This window comes from Passer domesticus, chromosome 9 (assembly GCF_036417665.1).
Source record: "Passer domesticus isolate bPasDom1 chromosome 9, bPasDom1.hap1, whole genome shotgun sequence".
In the NCBI taxonomy this organism is placed as follows: Eukaryota; Metazoa; Chordata; class Aves; order Passeriformes; family Passeridae; genus Passer; species Passer domesticus.
The window spans coordinates 29843723-29866952 of NC_087482.1; the positions used below are offsets into that span (position 1 = coordinate 29843723).

Sequence of the window (23230 nt, forward strand, 5' to 3'; positions counted from 1 at the left end):
ATGTTGGAAAGCAGTGCTTGAGCAGCTGGGTGGCAGAAAGGAACCCCTCAAAGTGTTCAACATGGGCCTGGTAGGAGAGGATGGCTTCGGTTCATAAAAGGCAGGATGTGAAGAGGGGAGGTGGTGGAACCCTGCTGTGTTCTTTCGTAGGAGTTAAAGGATTGTTGTACTGCCACTCAGTGATTCCCTTCTATGAACTCTTCACTCCCACTTTGCATATTCCCTAGCATCTCCCTCACGTTCTGCAGAGCAGTTCATGCATGGGTGTATCATGACTTCTGAATAATAACTCTGGGAACTTGTTTTCTCAATCTCATGGTTTGTACTGGGGGTTTTTGCATGGTGAGGCTACTGGGTCAGAGTACTTGGGAAGCTTCTGACTCAGCAGAGGACCCCAAAACAGGCTGGGACCGTTTGCAGCTCCCTGACATGTCTGTGCTGTCAGGCAGCAGCTCTGCTGGGACTGGGAGACCTGGGGCTGGGTCTCCATTGATTCAGAGTCTCAAACTGTGTATTGGGGAATCCAGGCTGGTGGTCTGGCAGTGCCTCCAGTGACAGGAGATGTCTCATGGCTGTGTGCATCTGTGACTTGGCCTGCCTGCATCCTGCGTGCCCAGGCGTGGCCTGTTGTCCCTGGCAGACGGGAGCCACCAGGAACCATTGCTGCTCCAGGCAGGAGCCAGGGGACTTGTACCTACGACCCATTTTATCTGCATTTCAGCAGAGCTTGTGGCTGTGTTGGCACATCTCCAAAGCATCACTTGAGGATCTGGAAGCAGTGTATCTGTGGGCAGTGGAGCCCCTCAGGTGCTGCTGCTCAGGTGCTTGAGGCCAGCCTCAGCAAGGAAGGGCTGGCTGCAGGGCACTGGCTCTGCTGGCTGCAGGGCCAGTGGCAGATTTGTGGTGTATTTCTCTGAAGAAAAGCCATGGTTTCATGACTGGCATGAAGACTAACCCAAGTATGAAAATCCTCTCACCTGAGAGGATTTTTCCACGCATTTCCTCAAGTAGCTGCCTTGAGGCCAGCCTGGTGGTGGCTGGCGTGAGGGGAGTCTGTCCAGCTGCCCCTTGCCAGCACCTGGACTAAAGCAGGTTACAGCAGTTTCCCCCTCCAGTTCCTTGTCTCTGCTCTTCCTGGGAGGTGGCCAAGGCCTCTCCTGCCTGCTTCCTCTGGAGCTAGCTAACACAGCCTTGGAGCCCCATGCTAGAGCAGGGCACAGGCTGTTTCCCTCCCACTTCCATGGCAAAGCTCCAGCTAACTGAACTGGGAGATTTTCTCCCCCTTTCACCCTGTTTCACTTGCAAAACCTTTAGGAACCAGAGCTTTCACCCCTTTCTTTGCCTCTGAGTAAGCTGCGTGTGCTGGGCACGTTCGTCATTTACCCCCTTGTCTCAACAGGGAACTCTTACCATCGGTGGCAAAGAAGTGACCCTTGAATACACTCCATGCCCAGAGTTTTGGCGCTGCAAACGTGTAAGTATGTGCTCAGAGTTGTGTTCTGCTTCCCCTGCTGGCACTCCTGGCACTGGCAGCTCAGAGGAGTCTTAGTTATTTGCTTGGTGGCCAGAGTCCGTCAGAGTAATTAATACCTGCCCTGAAGCTCTTGCCCCTTCTAAACTGTTCTTCTGCCTACCTTGTTTTTGGTCTCACCTCTGTATGCATGTTGTTCTTGTACAGCTAGCCAGATTTTTTTATGCACAGAGCAGCCTTGTCCCTATGCAGTGGTTCCTTTTTAAAATGTGGGAGGAATAGCGTGTGGATCCTTTCTCCTTGAAAACCACAATGAGACAGTGATTTTGCCAACCAGAATGGAACAGGCTTTGCTCTGGTTCATGTGTGTAACCACCCCTCTGCCTCACACAGGAACCTGTGGTCTAGCTGTGGCTGTAGTCAGTGCAGCAGGGAAGGAAGCATGGAAATGGATCCAAGTCCAGGCAGCATGAGCCAAGTCTAGTACATGCTGGAACTGGTCCATTTTTGGGAAGACACAGTTGCCCAAGGGTCAGTTTGTTCCTGTGCCCTCCCCCAGGTTCTCCCAGTACAGGAACTTGTGGCTGCAGCAGGCTGGAGATGATTGCTGGAGAAAGGACAGGATTGTTGCCTGCATTCCCACTGACTACAGGCTGAGAGTTTGCAGCAGGACTTGAAAGGATTGATTCTAATTAGAGTCCCACCTTGTCCAGTGGATCACCCTGGGCTGCAGAGACCCTCATCCAGCTGACTGGGTGCACTCAGCTGCCAGCAGAGCTGTTCCTCTGTGCCTCATCTCTGCTTGCAGTGCTCTGGAGCTGCAGGCACAAGTTACAAGCAGTGGTTTCAAACAGCTCTCAGTGCACTGAGGTGGCTGCCCTGTTTGTCCCCACTGTTGCTGTGTGTAGCCATGGCCTGAAGGAGCTTTCTTGTGCCCCACAGCATCCACAAGGCTTCAGCCATAGGAAGACATTACTATGAAACAAAACCAATGCATTTGCAAAGAGCTTAAGGAGGAAGTCAGGAGTGCTGTGTTTGGAGAGAGCTGTGAAAATGGGGCCATTGGCTCTCCCCACAGTGGCTCTGGGTGGGATAACCATCCAAGCCTGTACAGTTCTACCACTTGGCTAGCAGACACCTCATTTTTAACTCTCCAAATTACATCAGTATCTACAGCTCAGCTCAGATAAGGACTACAGCACTGCCTGAGGGGTGAATTCAGGTTAGAGAATGCCAAGGTAACTTTGGACCCTTTGAATCAACATTGCATAGCAGGGAGCTTTTGATCCAGCATCACTTGAGAGGGGGAAGAGTTCCATCTCAAGGACTAGTGAATAAATGTGTGCTCCATAGCTGTGTGAAAGCCCTATTCCCAAGGCAAACCCAGCTGTGAGTCATATGAACATTTACCTGCAATTCCAGCAAAGGACCCTGCTGCTGTTCCCCATCTCTGTAACTTTTTCATGGCTGTTACTTTCTGAAAGCACGCTGCAGAGCCTGGAATTCTGGAGCAGGTTGTACCCACTGCCTCCAAAACACGACTTCCTCATGCTGTCCATCTTCCATTGCAGTGTAAGGTGTCTACTGTGGGCTACAGATCTTCCTGTTCCTATTGCAAGCTCCCAAGAGATGGTGAGTATATCTGGTCCCCTGAGCTTGGTCGGTTAAAAGTTTCATCTAACCTGACAAGTAAGTTTCTCTTCTGGTTTCCCATGGCATCCCTCTTGGGAATGGACTAGCTGAGCACTGTGTGGGAGGATTGTTAGTTTTGCTTCACTTAGACCCTTTTTGCCTGTCCACACTAAAGATGTTACAGGCAATGGGTTGCTGTCAGGTTCTCTGCTGCTGTGAGGCTTGGTGGAGAGGTGTCTTGCTGCCCAGAGCCTTTCCCTCCTACTGCCTGGTATTGTCCTTTCATCCAGGGAGTTATAGCTGTGTCCTCTGGGACTGTGAGCTGGTACTGCTCTCTGTAGGTGAGATGGCTTCCCCTTGACCCACCTTCCTTGGGACATGCAGCTGCAAGGTTTTAGTGTCACTCAGAGACTCTCAGATGAGGATCACAGAATCATGGAATCATTACGGTTGGAAAAGACCTCTGGAATCAAGTCCAACCATTAACCCATCATTGCCATGCCCACCACTAACCCATGTCTCTAAGCACCATGCCTACACATTTTTTGAACATTTCCAGAGATGGTAATTCTACCACTTCCCAGGGTAGCTTGTTTCCAATGCTTGACCACCCTTTTGGTCAAGAAATTTTCCCTGATATCTAATCTAAACCTCCCCCAGGGCAACTTGAAACAATTTCCATTTGTCCTATTACTTGTTCTTGGGAAAGGAGATTAGAGGTGAATCCAGGATTGGAATTGCTGAACTCACCTTGCTGGCTTTATAAAATGCATGAGAGGAGTTCTCCAGGAGCTTCTCCTCACCCCACCAGCACCTCTGATTTCTGGGGTGGGAGGGCACAAGAGCCAAAACACACTTCCTTGTGGAACTGGTTTCTTTGGGATGATGGCTGTGCCCACCTTCTCCATCCCTGGGTGCAGTACCAGGGGCCACAGTGCCACGAGTGAGTCCTCCACCCTCCTCTGGCACTGTCTGTGCATTCCTGCCACTGTGTGAGCCTTGACTCTGTATCCTTGAGCAGACTTCTGTGTATTGCCCTCCTGCCCCAGGCAGATGGGCAGTACACCCACTGCTCATGCACAGATCTCTGTTTACTGAAGCATTGTCCCAGTGGCTGTGTTTTCTGTGCTCTGTGGCTCCTCCATCAGTGTTGTGAAGGCAAAATTCACACAGCTGGCCCAGCGCAGCTGTGGGTTGTAATGAAACTGCCCAGGAGCAAATTAAACAGAGCCTTTAACCTGCTGTGAAGACAGATTGTGGTGAATGCTTCTTACTGGCCTGCTTTTCTTGGGAAAGGGTGCAGTAAGGTAGCCTCTCTATGAATGGGTGAAACAAAGCAACTCTCTAGGCATTTGCAGTGGTTACTGCAGCTTTGTATGAGTTCTGGCATGCTTTGTGGCTGATGGGTGTGAAGTGGACTTGAGTGTGCCTCTCTTACAGGGAGCAGAGCAGGCCCAGAGTCCAGAGGTGGTGCTGAGGGAGAGGACACGTCGGCTGAGCAAGAATTCAGTAAGAGTTGCCCTCCCCATCTCTAGGGTTGTGCTCCTGTCTCTGTGATTTGCACAGGCGATTTTCACAGCTGCAGGTGCAAAGTGGTTTCATGTGCAAATTTTACATGAGGTTCTGTAGCCAAAACTCTGCACACAAACTGCAGACAAATGAGTACAAGCCTGTCCAAGGTGAGCTGTGCTGGCAGCCAAGCAAGGCACTGTGCAGCTTTCCCAACTGTTGTGTGCAAAATCGTTGTGTGTTCTGCCATGCCGCCCACTGCCCAAACAGGATGAGAGCAGGGACTGACTCTCAGGGACATTAAAGAGGGAAGCTTCACTGTGCCATGTCTTGCACCTTCATTTGCTTCTCTTTGTGGGAAGAGGCTTCAGCAGCAGGTGCTGGGCTGCTGGTATCTGCCTTTGCATCCTCACAGATCTGGCTTCCTTTTCCAGCAATGTTGGAAGCTCAGGTAGAAATCTCTTTTGCAGTGGAGCCAGGCTATCCAGAGGCCTTGAAGCACAGAAACTTGTTGGGATTTATGTTCTCTGAATGGTATAGCTAGACTGGGGGGGCAGAGTGTTCCCACATTGTTTCTGCCTCAGCTGTGGGCAGTAGGCACCTGATAAAATCTGTGACTGTATTATGGATGTGTTTGACTCAGTGGTCTCAGGGGGGTCTGAATCCAGTGTTCCTCTGGCATATAAACAGGGTGATAGTTACTAGTTGATATTGCTTGGCTATGGATGATCAGGAATACATTATTGATAGTAAGGATATCACTGCCATATAGGTTATCCTGGATATGGAAGGAAAATGTCTAAATCCATCCCTGATTCTTGTTCGTTCAAGCAAGAGCCAATCCTAAAAGGAAGCCAAAAAGCCTCTTGTCTCTGACTAGAAAAGTCATCTAAAGCAGTCCAACACAAAACAAGGCAATGTAAGGATGGCAGTACCTTGTGTTGTGTAAGGATGAGCAAACCTTGTGTCTGCCAAGTGTTAAAACAGTGGATATGCAACAGGCAGTACAGGTTGGCCTTTTATAAGGAGCACTGCTGCAAGGGCCAGAAAGCAGGAAAAAAAAATACCTGCTGAAACATTCTTATGTGAAACCAATGCATTTCTCCTGTCTAATAGCAGAGACAAAGCTTGAAACACCTGAGCAAGAATTGTCAGGTCAACCAGGATCTCCAAAGCAGCCTCTCCAGCCCTCAGTTCCTGCTCCACAGCAGGAATGTCAGCCTCAGGAACAGGAGCCAAGGAAGAGAGATGAAGGGAGAGAGCATCGGCCCTCACAGGAGAAGAGAAGGGACATGGACCGGCACCAGGAGCTGCCCTCTCAGAGGGAGGCAGAGGAAGCCACGCCACCAGATGGTGGAGGAAGCAGAAGTGAGTGACACAAAGACCAGTTCTGGGTTCCTCTTGCTTGCTCTCCATGAGGTCGTCTGTAGAAAGGGCAGCATTTCACTAAAACCTCTGGAGGTTATTTCTATGTTGTGCAAATCTGTGGCATAGAGTAATGGAGGACTGTCCAGCTCCAAAGGTGCTGACAAATTGCCTTTAGGAAAATGAATTCAGGCTGAGCTGCCTTTAGGGTGGTGCAGTTGACTTAGCACAGCTTCAAAATTCCTTTGGGCCAGCAGTTACCCTGGGCTGAGCTCTGGGAAGGGGCTACTTTCTCCTCTGTTTTCTGGGAAGGAAAGGTTAGCAATTGGAGGCAATAACTGGAGCATCTTGCAAAGTGCAGAGAAAAAATGGCTTTGAGACTCAACTGCAAGGAGCCATGCTCTTGCTTTGAGTGGTTTAGTCACAGTAAACTTGGTTCTAAATTATCATTTTTTCACTACTTTTCCTTCCTGGCCACGTCCCTGGTTGTGCCTCAGCGCTTATGCTGAAGCGGATCACGCGGTTCACGCCGCCCGAGGTGATCGTGGGGCTGCTGGCCCCCTACGTGCGGCTCTCCACGTCCAGCGTGCGCATCATGAAGAACAAGGCTGGCCGCATGGGCCAGACCTATGGCTTCATCGAACTGGAATCTCATGCTGTGAGTAGCTTCCTGCTTTCACCTGTTCCCCCTGTTGGCACCTGATGTCTGTAGAAGCAGAGAAACCATAGAAATACAAGAAATCTCTGTACTTGTGAGGCTGCTGTGCTGGAGCGAGTCCTTTCTTCTGCTTGTCTCACCAGGTACAGGAATTAGCTGGTACAGCTATTCTCTAGCTTTAGGAATCAAAGATTGATTGTTGTCACAAGCTGTGACACTGATTGAGTTTCTCACCTCAGTACGTTTCTTTTTTAGACACTCTAAACTTGAACACTTCTTGCATAGGTATTTGGTTTGCAGAGAACTTGAATCCAATTGTTTTTATTTGTAGAAGGCAAGAATCTCAATTAACAGACCCTCCCATGTTGGAGGGTTCACATTTTCTGTGTCTGGGTGGCTCCCAGATTCCATAGCTGTTCTTTGATGTTGGTCCAGAGAGTGTTTACCAAAACACTTTGGGGCAGCAGCAGCCACAGTGCTGCACTGTCTGGCAGCCCTAGGAGAATGCTGTCCCCAGCTGGCTGCTGTAAGTGGTTATAGGACAAGCAGAGAACCTCACATGGCATTTATCCCTTTTTTCACATCCTAAATACCCTTCACTGACGCTTAGACTAATATTTACTGTTGTGTTTCTTGTCTTACTGAGCACAAAACATTCCTTTCTGGCAGACTGGATTTGTAAAATGTGCTATTTCCTTCTCATGGAAAGGGAGATTCTTTTTCCTTTTACAGGAGGCGCTGAGGCTGCTAAAGATACTGCAGAACCTGGATCCCCCCATCTGCATTGATGGGCGTACGTTGGAAGTGAATCTTGCTACAGGGAGGAGAAGGTACTGACAGATGAGGCAGTGGGGTTGTACTTTGTGCTGTACAGTGAGGCTAGAACTCTGTTGTCAGAGCAGGTGCTTAAAGTTTGGCATGGGAATTAGCACAGATGTTCCTACAACCAAAAATGTGTTGGAGAAGTGAAGGCATTGAAATTTGAAGGAGCTTTGGTGATTGAGCTGAATGGGATTAGTGATCATAATGCATTTTGTTGTCCAGCCATCAAATCCTGTTCTGCAGGAATTAGCGGGTTCAGCTTTTTAAAAACCATGTGGAGAGACTCATCTTTGTAGACACAGCAGAGTGGAGTCATATTTCTTGTGGAGACAGTGGTTTGCCAAGTCTGTCTCCTGGGATGGGCACAGTCCAACGTGTGGCCAGAAAAGATGGTCTGTCTGCCTTTATTGGTCCTGCTGGTCATTTTAAATATACTGAGGTTAGTGTAAAACCAAATTGCCATTAACTTGCAACCTTTATCTCAACAGGAATGACTATGGGGAGCACGGTGACAATTCCTACTATGGCCCAGTAAGTCTGCACAGCTTCCCTGCAGGTTGCTTAAAGGGAGGGAGCACTGGGGGTGATGGGCCCGGCTGTGTTAGGCTTTTTCTCTTTAGCTGGTGAAGTACTGCAGAACGTGTTTCAGCACATTTGAAGATGGGGTGATAATGCCCAAATGTGCCCACTGCTGCTCTGCCCCTCATGCTGTTTACCATTGCATTGAAGTGCAAGTCAGTGCTGCTGGAGGAAGTTCTGGGCTGGGTTTCTTGATTCCACACTTCACAGAGTGATTTCACTGATGAGTGATCTCAGTTCCCAGAGTGAATGTCTCTTTAGTGTTTGCTCCTAGACCACAGGACTCTTCCCATATCCTGGATGGGCTCAGTCCACCACAGGGATTGCTGTGAGCACCTCTCATGGAAGCTGCAGAGATCTCGTGCTCTGTGCCACTGTTCGTGTCAGACGCTGCTCTGGAGATGGAAAGCTATGTCTGCTTGTGCTCTGTTTAGGATGGCTAATTGAGCCCTTCTTCTGAACTTTGGGCCTGTTGGAGGGAGGAGAAGCAATATGATGTTTGTTAATGAGTCTCTGATCTGTTTGTGTTGTTCACTTACTCCAGGGCAGAAGGGGCATGAGAGACAGGAGGGGTGGCGAATCACAGAGACGCACCAGAGCACAGTGTAAGTTAAACTCTGCTTCACTCCTACTGTGGAGACTTTTCTTCCTTAAAAGGGCACTGACATGTAGAAATCAGCCCAAAAATATTTTTAAAGGCTAAGAGTAGGTTTGTTTGCTACACCCACTTGTGAGTTCCTTTGCCAACTTTGTTTAGTCACATTTTCCTATCTGATGATGTGTTTCTCTCTATTCTCACTATGCGAAACTACATGCAGATAAAGGAAACTTGCTGCCTTTTTTTCCTTGTTGTGGAAAACTGATGGGATAAAATCAGCCTAGCAGTTACTAGAGAAGACAGAAGAAAATACACTTGATGCAGCAGTGCCAGTAGCTGGAAGAGCACTTCTGATTGTTTTACTGACTTATATATAGCATTTCTGAGGTCTGTCAAAGGACACTTTGGAAATGAGAAGCATTCCTGACATTATGGGCCTACTACCCTTAAGGCCTTCGGCTTTTCCTGTAGAAATAGTTCACTTCCTTTTCTTCTCAGGAGCTTTCATGCACCGATGGGGTGGAAGGGATGTGGGGAGTGTCATCACTTTAAACAGAATTGAGAGAGAACAGCTTTTCCTTGTTCACAGGAGTGGGTGGATGTAGATACTCATTACCCCATTCTTAGGGAAATTACTGAATTTCATGACCAAGTGTTGTGGTCTTGTGATCTCAGCACAGCCTCTGTAAATTTGTTTTGATATGGAAGTTTTCCCAGAGTCCTAACCAGAATTGTGAAAACTTATCACCCCCTCTCTTGACAAGAGAAAAAAAGAATTTTTCCCTATTCTTGATCCTTTCGCCAGTGTAATGTTTATTTGTGCTTTTGTCTTTGTAAAAGGTAAGTTCTGCTTTTGGAAGCCTGTGGTGCTAACTCCTGTCTTTCTCTCAGCCCCATCAGATGTGTCCACATACATTTATGATCCTGACACTGGGAATTACTATGATCCCATAGCTGGGACATACTATGACCCCAGAACCCAGGTGAGTGAGTGGGAAGGAAGCTTTACATGCAATATGTTCTTACAAACTGCTCTTCTCTGGAGGGATTTTGCAGCCACATCCTGAAGACAAGCCAGTGTAGGGCAGAACAGAGGCAGCTTTGTGTTTTTCACTGTCTTCTGACCTGTGTGAAAGGGAGGCATGTTGCAAAATATCAACTTAATGAGAGGCTAGGAACCCATTAGCTGTGTGTTGAACCAGCTGTAGCCGCCTCTGGCCTCTGAAGCCCTGCCTTTGGAGAGTTTTTGGTCTGCTTTTCCTCAAGTAGACTTACAGGCAGAGCATCGTAGCTAAATTTTGCTGTAGACATGTGATATGTGACTGTCTGTAAGAAAGAATGGACAGCAGAGCTCTGTTTTCATCTGTGGTCTCTTTGCTTCTCAACCCTAGCCAGCAATAGCTGCAAGGATGCCAAAAAAGAGCCATCAGCAGGGATTTTCTGGAAATATAATCTTGTTTTCATGATCCTGGGGATGTCCATGTTGTGGGAGAGCAGGGCAGTGCTCTGGTGACCTGGCTGTGCTCAGCTGTGTTCTGCCCCAGCAAAGTTCTGAAGCCTTTGCCCTCTGCAGTCCCTTCTTACTGTGCTGGTCTCAGCAAGGACAGGAAGCCCAGTAAGAAGACTGCAGGGGTGGGCTAAGCCTGCTCCAAATGCCTCTTTCAGAGGGAAGTGACAATAGACCGGGAGCCCTCCCCACCCCCGACGGAGAGCAGAAGGCGGCGGCACGGCAGCCAAGAGTGGACAAGTGACAGGAAGGAGCCACACGGCAGGGACAGCAGGGACAAAAAGGACAAAGGGAAAAGTACTTCTGCTAAGGTAACTCCCTCCAGGCATCAGAATGACCTGACACCAGGAGGCTGAGGGAAGAGGTTAGAAAGCAGAGAGTAATTGGAGGATGCAAAAAGGAAGGGACAGTGAGAGAAGACAGTGGGGTCAGCAGCTGGAAAGGAACATGGTGGTTGTCCAGCCAGGGAGTAAGTTCCCAGATTTTTTCTCTCCTTACATTAAATCCAGGGCTTCTCATCCCTTCCTTATGGTGAAGGATTCAGACACATCCAGGTAACTGGGACATGTTCCACTCATGCTGCTGAAAGCACCCAACTGTTGTAATAGACAACAAAAAACTGGCAGAGACATTTAAACACACCAAGTCAGATGATGATGGATACTCATCTCTCCCCTAACTGCAGTTTCTGCCCCACCCAGTCCCAGAACAGTGCCCTTCACTACTGTTCCCAGCCAGCAAATGCCAGTGTGGGAGCTGCTGGCTGGGAGCAGCTGCCCAAAGTGATGTTTGTGCACAGCCCAGGGCTGTGATACTGACAGGGCCTGAGGAATGCCAGGAGAGTTGCTGGATGTGATTTAGCCACCAATGCAGAAACTTTGTGTTCTTCCTTGCCTCTTGGTCTGAATGTGCTCAGTGGCATGACCAGTACTGGCACCTAGGTTGTAACTCTCCCTGAGGCTGGTAACAAACCAGCCAAGGAGTCACCAGGTGTGACTTGCAGGGACACTGACCTGGAGAAGCATGGTCCTGTCTGAATGGAGGGTAAAAGTATCTCCAGTAGAAATCATTCTGTCATTTTCCCCATTTGCCTGTTTTCCATGGATGCTCAGGAGTGGCTTCCTGGCTGCCCTGTGCTCTCTCTGACACCTGTGTTACTGCTGGCCTAATGCCCACTCTTGGATTTTTCAGAATGAGCCTGGAGAGGAGAGATTCTTTACAGAAGATGTCTTCAAAAAGCCATTGCCTCCTTCTGTGAAGAAGGATGAGAGCTCAGGCCTGGTAAGGTGTTACACTTGTCTTCCCTGGTCAAGTATGAGTAACTCATGAGCCACTAAATTGGAGCCTGTCCAGGGCTCCAGCCCAGTTCTCTGTAAAATGTGTGAAAGTGAAGCTTCATCCCAGCCTACTGTCTGTGCTGCTGAGCACACAGCTGAGTATCACAGGCTCATCCTGTGCAGTGCTGGCTGCAGGCTCTGGTGCCCTCTGTCCAGGATAAAGAAGATCCTGGAAACCCCACCATGCTGGCTGAGCCTGGCCATATGTTGTGCCACAGTCACAGCAGAGAAAATGGGTGGTGTCTGGCAGTGGGGGTGGCTTTGAACCTGGTCTTCATGTCCTTTGTGCACACAAAGAGGTGCTCAAATGTGACCTGGCCCTGGCCCAGCTCCCTCACTGGTATGAGGCACTACTGGGACCACTGTCAGCATCACAGTGTAGCAGAGAATGAGAGTGGGGTGGGGTGGGACAGCATGGTGAGCTGCTGCAGCTGTCTCTGAAATCATGAGATTTCCAGGAGAAATCTCATGATCTGGATTCCCCAGAATGGGAATGTCTCCCACCAAAACCACCACCTCATTTCTGCCAACTACCTGGCTTCCTTGGAGGCCTGTTTGAATGAGTGCTTAGTTATTGTGTGCTCTGAGTCCATGCAATGGCAGTCTCAACACCTGACCTTGACTGTTTCAGACTGAGACTGGAGAGGAGAAGTTCTCTGCAGAAGATGTCTTTAAAAAGCCTTTACCTCCTTCTGTGAAAAAGGAAGAGAGTGCAGCCCCAGTAAGTATCTCCACAGGATTGTGTTTTGACCTGTGTGAGCCTGGATACAGTTCTGGGGTGGCTCAGCACAGCCTGGCTGCAGCTGTGAGTGCCAGAGGTGCCAGAGATGTTTCTCATGCCAGAGGAGGGAGTGCTGGGGATGGAAGGCAGTTTGTTTTTTAAGTCTGACCTTGTTTGCGGGCTTCTAGCATGGGGACATTTGTTACCTGCATTCAGGCAGGATCTCACTCAGCCAGTCCTAAGGCAGAAAACTGTTCCAGGCTGAGGAAGGCCAAATCTCACTGATCTCCATTTCTAGAGGAGGTGAGTGACAGCAGCTCTCTGCCAAACAGCCACTGCCTCGTTTGGCTTCTTGTGCTCTCAGGTGTGTGGCAAGTTGGAAAAGCCTGGCACCAAAGCATGGCCTGTCTAGAGAGCAGAAGGGCTTCCACCCTGTGGTGAGAAGGGAAAGAAGCCAGACAGTTCCTCTCTGTTCCCTGCCCTGTGCTGCTGGGAAGCAACTCTGCCTCTTGGACTGGAACAGAGACAGGAGTCACGGGGAGATGGGTTGGGAAACACAGCCCCGCTGGCCTGGCAGGCTTGATGCTACAAATTGTCACACTTTTCTCCACTTCCCTCAGCCCAAGGTGGTGAACCCTCTGATAGGACTGCTGGGAGAGTATGGAGGAGACAGTGACAATGAAGAGGAGGAGGAAGAGGAGGAGCAGTCCCAGGCGCAGTGGCTGCCGCCTGCCCCGCACCCACCGGCACCGCGCGAGGAGCAGCCGCGGAAGGCCAAGGCCAGTGATGACAAACTGACTGACTGGAACAAGCTGGCCTGCCTGCTGTGCAGGAGGCAGTTCCCCAACAAGGAAGTGCTCATCAAGCACCAGCAGCTTTCCAACCTGCACAAGGTATGGGGAAGCCGGGGGCTGCTGCTGGCTCAATGGCTTCGTCAGCTGCACGGAAAATGCAGTGGTTGGGTGGGAAGAGCTGTGCTGAAATTGACACAGTAGCAGGCAAAGTTCCCCCAAGCTCTGTTCAAAGCATTGTGTGAACTGCTTGTTCCTGCCATGGGAGTGCTATAACATCAAGGTGTGACTTTGTAAGCTGTAGTGAGATAGCTAAGGCTTGGGAGAGTGGGGTGCTGGCACACATGAGTGTGAGGGCGATAGGAACTTGGCACGTGCACCCCCATGTTCTGTGCTGCCTTTGAGCTCTTGCTTTTAGGAGAGCCAAGCTGCACATGGGTTAAAATAGGACTGGTTGCCTTCCTTACTGCAGGGAGGAAGAGCTCCAGGCCTCTGTGGGGGAGCAGGTAGTCTGGGCTGCAAGAGAGGCTGCTGTGCCTGGTATAGTGCAGATACAAGAGCATGCTGCTTTACCTGTGCTCCTTACGGGTGGAGCAGATGACCCTGACAGCTTGTGTTCTCTGCCTGACATTGCCTTCTGTCTTCCTCCTTCCAGCAAAACCTAGAGATTCATATGAAGATTAAACGATCTGAGCAGGAACTGGCGTATCTGGAGAAGAGAGAGCGTGAGGTGCGTCTGTGGTGGTGGGCACGCAGCTGCTGGTGCTTCTGCACTGGGCAGGCTGGTAGTCCCAGGAGGACCCTCCACTTATGTTCCAGGTGTCAGCAGGCATCCACTTAGGCACCAGGCATCACCCAAAAGTGAACTGTGGGCTCACTCTGCACAGGGACCTGTAGGTAGTTCTGTGACTTCTAAGAGCAGATCTCGCTCCTCACAGAAGGGTCTGAGTGTGGTTTTGTTGTCCTGCAAGCCAGTACAGAGATCTGGACTAAGTGGGACACAGATTTCCATCTAAAACTGAGGGGGTGTATGGGCTGCTGCTGCCTGGCCAGGGACAGGAGAGCTGTAGCTGTCCATTGTTTGGAAGGTCACAGAGCTGCTCCTGGTGCAGTAGCTGGAAGGCTGCAACAGCAGGTCTGGGTCAACCCAACAGATGGCATCTGAGCAGAGCAAGTGTGTTGTGGGATGTGAGCACTCAGTGTTTGTGAGTCCCCAGGACAGCCTTCCAGCCAGCTGAGGAGGAGATGAGACTGCAGAGCAGTCTCCTACAGTGTTGAATCCTTCATAGCTCCTGTACTTACTTTGCCCTTTCTCTTGTGAAGGGGAGGCATAAAGACAAAGGAAATGACTGGAGAGAGAAATTCCAGCAGATGGATTCACCAGAGAGGAAGCGACTCAGATATGACCGGGACTCAGAGAGGTAATGGCTGTTGTGGGTTACCTCTCTTTGGGGATGCTGATGCCAGGATGAGATGTGTGCTGCTGGCAGACCAAGGCTGGGAATTGTCTAGTGGGGTAGATCTGCAAATAAACAGCCAGACAGACTGAGACAGAGTTCCTCAAAGTGTGAGCCTATTGTGCTGCAGGACATCTTGTAGAGGTCAGAATGGGACTGGGGTGGAAACAAGGGTTTAGGGCAGAGCAGAGCAAAGCTGCCTGGTGCTCTAGGGGTGAGATGGGGGTCTGAGTGTGTCTGGCTGGACACAGAGAGCTAAATGCAGCCTGTTCCCATCCACCTCGTCCTTAAGGCACTTGCTGCCCTCCTGTCCTGGCACGTAGCCATTGAAAGAAAGAGCAAAGCTGTGTTTCATCTGTTCCCTGACTCAGAGGAACGCTGGGAGCTGTTTCCATCTCCCTGGGAGTAGGTGGAGGAAGAAAGTGCGTGCTGTGTGAAGTTCCCGGCAGGCCTGCCTGCTGTGAGCTCGCGTGTTCAGTGGGCTGAGAGCAGCCAGCCATGTGCTGAAGATGGAACTGGTTATGTGCCTGTCTCTTCTGGCACAGCACCTCAGAAGGAGACCTGTCCTCTGTGTCTTGCAGTTTAAACATCCACATCTTCTCTTCCCTCTGTTTTCCTGGAATAGCTGTAGATAAACTGAAACAGTTTGTGTGCAGTGTCACCAGCAGCCAGAAAGTAGAAATTGTCTGAAGGAAGAGTCTTTTGTGCTGAGAGGTTTTCAAAACTGTGGCTTTTGGTCAATGGTCTTGGATGAATAATGAGGTGGGAGAAAGAGTGTCCGAATCAACACTGCATCTGTTATGCTCCATGACCACAGCACTGGGAGAAAGAAAATATCTAAGAGAGCAGCAGGGATTAGACTTTGCTTTCATGCTATTGCTAAGACTTTAATTAAGAAACACAAGCACAGAAGGCTCCTGGCTTGCTTACACTGTAAATATTTTGGAGTCTGAGCTCATTTCCTGTGCCCTAGTGTATTTCCCCCTGAGGTGGGACAAGAAATTGTGCAGTAAGAGGTGTGTGAGCCCTGCACACAGAATCTGCTGTGGTGGTTTCCTTAGGCAGTGTGCTTCTGGCAAGAAACTTGGATATCCCTCATGAGAGACTGAAATGTCAATGAAGGTTCTATTAGCAGAAGTAAAAATCCCTGGTGTGTGTTTGAAGCATTGCAAGGCTGGACAATTGATTCTGGTTCTTTTGCAGTGACTATGACCCAAGGCTTGACAGTAACAACAAAGGGAACCGAATGGTGCAGTCTCCAGGGTGGAAGAAGAGCTTTGGCCACAACCAGCAGGGCACAGCATCACCAGTGGAGGTGAGTCTTCCCTGCCTTTCTGAGCACACCACTGTCCTGCAGCCCGTGATGTTTCCCAGGACAGCTGGAGGGAGTTCAAGTCAGGCTGCAAATCTCAGCACCTGCTTGATGGAATAATACGTGTGCACTGATGAACTTTGCAGGCTGGGAGGGGCTGCAAGTATGTTGGCTATAGAAAAAGGTTAGAATTTATATGGATCTGGAGGTGTTGAAAATAGAATAACAGTGAGCAGGAAGGGTGTGAGCATCTCATTAGTATTTGCTCAAAGCCAGGCTGGGGTTTGGACTGGTCACCAGCAATGTGAGCTGGGGAAAAAGGTGAACTTCCCCTGGGGAGGTGTGAGCATAGCCAAAGCCACAGGGCCCAAGAGGCTCTTTGTCTGCACTGCTTAGCACTTGTGAGGCTCTTACTGCCGTTGCAGACTCTGGACATGAGAATATAATACCAAGATACAGCACCTGACAAGGAGCAGAGGCCCATGGGCAAAGGATGTCAGGGACAGGCAGGGTCAGGTAGATCCTGCCTTCTGTGACAGGCTGGTCTCTCAGTGGACCTTCATTTACTGCAGAGGGTTTATCAGAGAAGCAGCCTGCAGCAGGGTCTGCTCTGCCTTGCCCAGGGCCACACGAGCAGCCCCGTGCTCTGGTGGCAGGTTGGTGGCTGGCCAGGTGCTGTGGTGTCCACAGCTCTCTGCTGAGGGACAGGCAGCTTGCAGCAGGGTTCACGGGGTGATGTTCAGCCTGCAGTCAAGTAGATCATTAAAGCAAATATTTGAGGCTTCGTGACGCATGTTTGCTTGAGCCCATATATGTGAGGCAAGAGTCCCTCTGCAGTGCAGACAGCAGGAACTGGCCCCAGCTGCTGCTCAGTGCTCGTGGTGAGGTCCCCGTGCCCATAAAACAGTTTCTGCCCAGAGCCAGCTCCAGCACTGCACTCTGGGAGGTCTGAGCTCCCGTCAGGGCTCCCCATCTGGGTGGGGAGTGATGGCAAAGCACAGCCCTCCTACAGTTCACAGAAAGGCCAGAAGAGATGTGCTTGCCTTTCACTTCCAAGTCATGCTGGACAAAGCCATGTGACCATGCCAGCCCCACACAACTCTGATCTCTTGGCCCAGCTGGTGAGGTCTCTGGTATTCAGGTAGGTTGGACTGGAAAGCCAGCGAAACTTCCAGCCTTGGGCCTGCTCTCCTGGGCTAACTCCAGGCAGGTATTGCTGAATAATGCAGGTGCTGGCTGCAGAAGCCAGTCCTTGAAAACTGGTTGAAATTCCAAGCGAGGCACCAGTGCCCAGGGGAGCTCTGTTAGAGAGAACAGCTGAGCTTGTGCCAATGCAGGCAAACTGCAAACAGCTCCCCAGGAGCCCAGCACTGGCCGGTGCTTTCCTTTGCTCGCGTTCAATCCTGGCTCGCCTGTGGCTGCTGGTGCTGCCTCCTGCCTGCCCACCCTTCCCTGCCCACTCCTCTGTCTGCTCCTCCACAGCTGATCCCTGGGGTGTGATTCCCCCTGGGCATTTGCTGCTGCCTTTGTTGCTCACAAAGGGTCTGTGCTTTTTCCCAAACAGCTTTTGGAGGAACACAGAGCGCTCGCTCTTCCTCCGCTCGTGGATCCACACGGGAGCAGTCAGCACTCCTGAAACAGCCCAGGGAGGCTTTTTATTTACGGGAGGAGAAATCACTAACACAAGCTGTGTCTGTTTGCAGGCAGAAAACAGGAGGAAGGGCCCTGGGCTGGGGGCCCCGGGGAAGCCCCCCAAGAGGCAGTCCAACGAGACGTACCGCGACGCCGTCCGGAGGGTCATGTTTGCCCGCTACAAGGAGCTTGAGTGAAAGGTGGAGGAACCCCAGATCTGTCTCTCTCCATCTCCGTCTCTTTCTCTCTGTGTCATGTTCTTTTCAAGGTTTGGTCTTCTTCTTTTTTCTTTTTTTGGTTGTTTTTTTGAATTGTTACAGGTTTTGCTGCTAGAATTTTTTTAATAAAACTGAAAATTTGTCAGTGCTTGTCTTGTGGCTGAAATGGTGTGTTTTAAAAGCCTGGTGCTTTGGAAGGTTCCCATTATGTTTTGCTCTCTGCTGAGGAGGTCACTGGGAGTTGCTGCTGTGTCAGTGGGACTGGAACAGGTTTGGTAGCTTGGAGACCCTACCAGTGGTGCCACTGTCCTGCAGCGTGTTCCCTGTCATCTCAGGGACAGTATGCCATCTACTCCTGGGTCAGAGTGGGACCTGGGAGCAGGAGGTGGCCCCAAGGCCTGGGAGGAATTCAGGAGCAGGAGTGATCTCTGTGGGATTCATCCTGGCAACTGATGAGGTCAGTGGGATTCAATTAATAGCAGGGGCTTAATGAGTGCTGGGTTTTGTCTGGGTGTCCCAGCCAGGGCAGAACATTCCACGTGGGGTGGGCTGGGCTGGATCTGTTGGCAGTGTTGCGTGGGGACCTGTTGTTATCTTAACTCAAAAGTTCCATGTCTTTTCAGTGATTTCTTATGGGCAGCTCCTTGCAGTACTGATTCCTTCTTCTTCAGCACAGCCAAGGAACCCCACCTCTCCTCTTGACCAGCTAACCCACTCCTTTATAGCATCATCCTTACTGGACACTGCTGTGGCCTTTTAGGGCAGGCCTGTTCTTAATCTTTGGTAATTAGTACAGCTGCAACTTCACAGGGGTGAGATAGTGCAGAGAGCAATCTGTATTTTCTTGCATTCTATCCCTCCCCAGGGACCCTGGTGGTGATACAGCCCTGCTGGCCCAGGGTGTCAGGGGAACAGAGGAAAAGCCCAGTAGGTGCTGCTGGCCTGTCATGGAGGTGTGGAGGCAGCTCCTGGGCAGGAGTTTGTAGCAGGGCTGGTTTGACCAGGGCACAGGACAGTTTGAGTGTGTGAGCAGAGCAGGGGGACAGGGCTGAGTGTGGCCTGCAGGGATAAGGACAATGCCAGTGGCTGTGGCTGGTGGGAGCAGATCTCGTGCCTGATGGGGAGCTGGTGCCCACCAGCACCTTGCTGTTCACCTGGCAGAGAGCAGGGCCTGCCACTGCTCTCAAATACTCCAGAGAAGGGAAAGCAGGAGAGGTGGAAGCTGATGACAGCAGGATTTGGAGGTGAAGAGCCACCTGCAAGAGCTGACAACTTCCAAAGGCAGCAGGAGAGCTGTCCGAGTTGTGTTTCCTTGTCTCTGGCACAGACAGTGCCAGAGGAGTGTGGTGGACTCATTTGCAGTGTCGTGGCCCCTGGTGCTGCACCCAGGGGTGGTGGAGCTGTGCATGGTGCTGGTGAGTACATGGGGGTGAGGGCCTTTGGTCTTCCTGGAGCCCCAGGCATGTGAGGGATGGGTGAGGAAGGTGAAGGGCTCCTGGGGATGAACTCCCACACAGGGAGAAATGGTGGTGGCACAACAAGCTGGTGCTGTCAAGTCTGGAAATTATGCATGCACCAAGGGGGCAGAAGTATGACTGTGATGGGGCATCATTTCAGGGAGGGAAGAGGGAACCTGGGTGCAGATTGGTAGCTGCAGCTCAGGCTGTCCTGCACCTGGGTGTGTCGGGCACCTGGGTGTGCCAAAAATGAGCACCCACAGAGCATCATTCCCAGGACACCCAGAGGGAGCCTTACAGCTGCCAAATGTGGTAACTCATTAGCTGATTTTATTAATTTGCTGAGTGAGTACATGCATCGTAGCGAAAGCATGTTAACGACTGATAATACGTGATTAATTAGAAGATAATAAAGCAGATAAATGTAAGAGCAGCTTCCCTTGGACAGATGGACCACACTAAATAATGTATGTTCCTTGGCTAAGTCGTGTGCTTGCTTGCTTCTAATCTGTGATGTGCGTGTCTGAAAGGAGAAGCAGCACAACACTTTCCTTGCAGGCCCATTGCCAGGGCTTAAGTCAGGAACAGAAGAGGAGCAGGAACAGACTGCTGTGAAAATGAGAAAAAAAGTAATTTAAAATATCTACTTGCAGGATGTATCCATCTCCAATCGAGAGAAATCCTCTTTCTGTCTGGTAGTGGATATACCTCCCATTATTCCTATTAATCATAGAAATACTTGGGGTGTTTGCTTCTACTATTTTGATGATCATAGTAAATGTTTGTGGGAAATCAGGAATATTGTTTGTGTTGTAAGAGGTCAGAGCAACACAGTGTTATTCCCACGAGTGTGGGGTTTCTGGGGATGTGCTGTGTGTGGCTTGGGAACACCTGAACTGTAGGAAGTATTCTAGTGCCAGCCCATGGAAAATCAAGGTATCCCCTGGATAGATACTGACTTAATTCCTGGAAATTCCCCTTCCCCAAGGTAACCCAGAGTGAGCTCCAGTGTATTCCCTTGGAGGTGTGTGTGTAAGGACTGTACCCACACCTCTCCCCAGGCACGGCACCCACCCGTGCAGTGCAGCTGCAGGGGGATATCCAGGTTAGGGGGCATGGAGCTCTGCTGGGGCTGGGTTGAGGTGACTGGAACGAGGGTATTCACAAACCAGAGCAGACAAATGGAGCGAGAAGCTGAAAGCATTACAAAGAAGCACCAAACCAGAAAACATCACCTTCTCTTGGGAAAACAGCAGCGTAGTTGGTGATGCAGAAAGCCCAACTATTTATCCTTGGTGCAGTGGTTTTGATGTCTTTAATATTTTTTAAAGGATGTGACCCAAAGCCATGGCTGAATTGCAGCTACCTTTCCATCTTATAACTCTCTTGCTTTTATTTCAGAGATTACTCACCACACAGCTTCTGCTGTGGCTGTGTTCAGCACATTGCCTTGTGTGCCATCCTGTGGTGATGGGTATGGCTCAAGTTACAATTTATTTTTATTTTTGGAAGGTCCTAATTAGAGAATTGGAACAACTCACAGGGTAAGTGCTGTGGGCAGTTGCTTGGTGTGCAGATGTTGCACACAGGAGGAGGACTGGGGTGACCCATGACCAGCACTAAGGTAGGGCTGAATGGAACTGTGTGTACAAAAAGCCCAGAGAGAAAGGCAGAACAAGGGGGTTAAAGGGATTATTTAATTTAAAAGGAACAGGCAACAGGAGCCTTGGACTGTGAGTGGAATCAAAGGGGAGGTTATATCCATCCTTTAGAGGGCTGGAGGCACTTCTGCCTGGACCCCTGCCCAAGGGAGTGTCTGTCCCTGAGCTCTATCAGTCACACAGGTTGGCATGCAGGAGGCTGCTTCAGACATCTGAGAGGTTCTGGAGCAAGAGCTTCTTTTTTCCACCCTTTTCCAATGTAAATCAAGTAGATAGTCTTAGATTTCCAATATTTATTCATATTAATACTGATACAGCAGTGACTCAGGCCCTTTTCAGTGAAACATGTTTATGTAAAGAGCTGGAGCTGTGCTTTGTAAATAGGGGGAAAAAAAAAAAAAAACAACCAAAAAAAACCCAACAGTGAGTTGGGCTGAGGGAAGTGTTTGTAAAAGGGAAGGAGAGAGAAGCCAAGGAATGCCCTTCCCTCTGCAGCAGTGACCTGCCTCAGGGGAGGGGGCTGCTGGGAGGGGACAAGGCTGGGGTCACCCCTCAGATACCAGATGAATGTGATGAACAGTTTTGCTCATTTCATGTGTTAAGACTTGAGAAACAGGAGTTCAGTGTTCAGAGGAGGTTGTTGCTCAAATCATGCCCTCGTTTTAATGTAGGTTTTCCATTTCCTTATTTATCCATATCCATACAAAGACCATTCTGTTCTTTGTTCCTGTACTGGGGACGTTAACGCTTTCACATGTCACCAAGTATAATCTTTGTGAAGCTGCACTTTAATGGACTTCCTTCTGGTAGCACAAAGCTTCAAAGGAAGATGAATGACACTACAGTCAGTCACAGAGTGCCCAGAATAGCTGGGATAAGCATGGACACAATTGTCCAAGCTTCGTGTGGATTTCTCTTGCCAGCACATTTTGAAAGGGTTGTGGTCTGGTCAAACTGCTGCTGGGGGGTGTGTGGGTCTGTGCAGGTGCTGCTCTGCCCTTTCTGCAGCCTGGGGGAGGCCGATGCTGTCCAGCTCTTCAAGTGCACCTCTTTCCCTGTGCAGTGCTGTGAGGAAGCTGGGAATGTGAGCATTGCCCCCGGGGACAGAGTCCCCCGTCCCACACAATGGAAGGATGGGCTGGTCCAGAGAAGGCAGAGGGCTGGATAACAGCTTGGAGCTCAGCCCTGGAGCTGCCCCAGCCATCACCCCATGGGCACTGCTGCTGCTGCAGCCCCCCAGTGAGCACCTCCCACCCCAGGGCATCCCTCTGCCCAGCTAGAGCAGGATTCCACACTGCCCACGCTGGGCTCCATCACCAGGGAAGGAGGGGGATCAGCCTGAGGAGCTGAGCACCCGTGCTGGGGTGCTTTGGACTCCTGTTAGGGAGGGGCAGCAGGGTCACCTGTAGCTCCCATCCAAGGTCCATCCATGACACACCTCGTGGTCAGGGGCTGCCCACCTCAGCCTGAACCTGGCCAGGAGAGAAGGCTGGAGCTGCAGCCCAGTTGAGAGAGTGCTCAGAGCTCCGAGCCAGCCTTAAATCCCCAGTCCAGTGGGCAGCAGGTGGGTGCACGGGGGCTCTCCTGGGGCCACTTGGTGTCCTCAGGGCCTCAGCAGAGTCTTGGCAACTCCCTTGGGTCCTTCTGCTGCTGGGGCATAGCAGAGGGGCCAAGCAGCTCACTTGCACTGACAGGAAAGTCCCTTTTCACCAAAGTTCTGCTGGGCTGTGCCTGATCCATTCATTTGGCTCTGGGGTGCACTCCTGAAATCCATCCCACAACTTCCCCCACTTTTGGATTGTGTCCTGGAGCAGCTCAGGAGAGGCCTGGCTTGGGCCAGGATCAAGCAGATTCCTTTCAGATGAAACCAAACCCAATATGCTCCAGGAATGCACCTCGTGCTCCCCAGCCACTGATGGGCGTTCAGGCTGCAGGAGCAGCCCAGAGCCTGTCTGGAGCTAAAAACCACCTTGTAAATCACAGAATCATTTAGACTGGACAAGACCTCTAGGATCACTGAGCCCAGCTGTTAACACTGCCAAGCCCATCACTAAACCATGTGCCCAAGTGCCACTTCTACATGATTTTTAAATCCCTCCAGGGATGGTGACTCCACCACTTCCCTGAAGAGCCTGTTGAAATGCTTGACAATCCTTTCAGTCAAGAAATTTTTCCTAATATCCCACCTAAACCTTCTCTGGCAAAACTTGAAGCCGTTTCCCCTTGTCCTGTCTTCTTGTCCTGATTAAACCACGACACATTTGTTGTCTGGGGGAAGGGCCTGAGCATCACCCCCCAGCTCCACCCTGCTGCCAGGGAGTTGTAGAGAGCAATAAGGACCCCTTGTACCCCCTTTCCTCCAGGCTGAACCCCCCAGCTGCCCCAATCCCTCCTCATCAGACTGAGCCCCCAGCTCCACTGCCCTTCTCTGGACATTCTCCTGCACCTCAATGTCCTTCTTGTAGTGAGGGGCCCAAAACTGAGCACAGGATTCAAGGGGAAA

General features: G+C 50.5%; 1 protein-coding gene across 4 annotated transcripts in view; it reads left to right on the forward strand.

The window, feature by feature from the left end:
* RBM6 (RNA binding motif protein 6) overlaps positions 1 to 17757 on the forward strand; it is a 57886-nt gene extending 40129 nt beyond the window's left edge. For 3 of the 4 annotated variants that reach the window (XM_064432325.1, XM_064432324.1, XM_064432326.1), the window contains exons 7-23: positions 1400 to 1474; positions 3043 to 3103; positions 4544 to 4612; positions 5729 to 5980; positions 6475 to 6635; positions 7368 to 7465; positions 7946 to 7988; positions 8581 to 8641; positions 9526 to 9617; positions 10300 to 10452; positions 11333 to 11422; positions 12110 to 12199; positions 12820 to 13092; positions 13646 to 13720; positions 14314 to 14411; positions 15651 to 15762; positions 17463 to 17757. In XM_064432325.1, coding sequence (XP_064288395.1) covers positions 1400 to 1474; positions 3043 to 3103; positions 4544 to 4612; positions 5729 to 5980; positions 6475 to 6635; positions 7368 to 7465; positions 7946 to 7988; positions 8581 to 8641; positions 9526 to 9617; positions 10300 to 10452; positions 11333 to 11422; positions 12110 to 12199; positions 12820 to 13092; positions 13646 to 13720; positions 14314 to 14411; positions 15651 to 15762; positions 17463 to 17588 — 1929 coding nt within the window. In that variant the 3' untranslated portion in view covers positions 17589 to 17757. The remainder of the gene's footprint in view (positions 1 to 1399; positions 1475 to 3042; positions 3104 to 4543; positions 4613 to 5728; positions 5981 to 6474; positions 6636 to 7367; positions 7466 to 7945; positions 7989 to 8580; positions 8642 to 9525; positions 9618 to 10299; positions 10453 to 11332; positions 11423 to 12109; positions 12200 to 12819; positions 13093 to 13645; positions 13721 to 14313; positions 14412 to 15650; positions 15763 to 17462) is intronic. The other variant, XM_064432327.1, reaches the window with a different exon arrangement.
* Positions 17758 to 23230: the final 5473 nt, after the last annotated feature.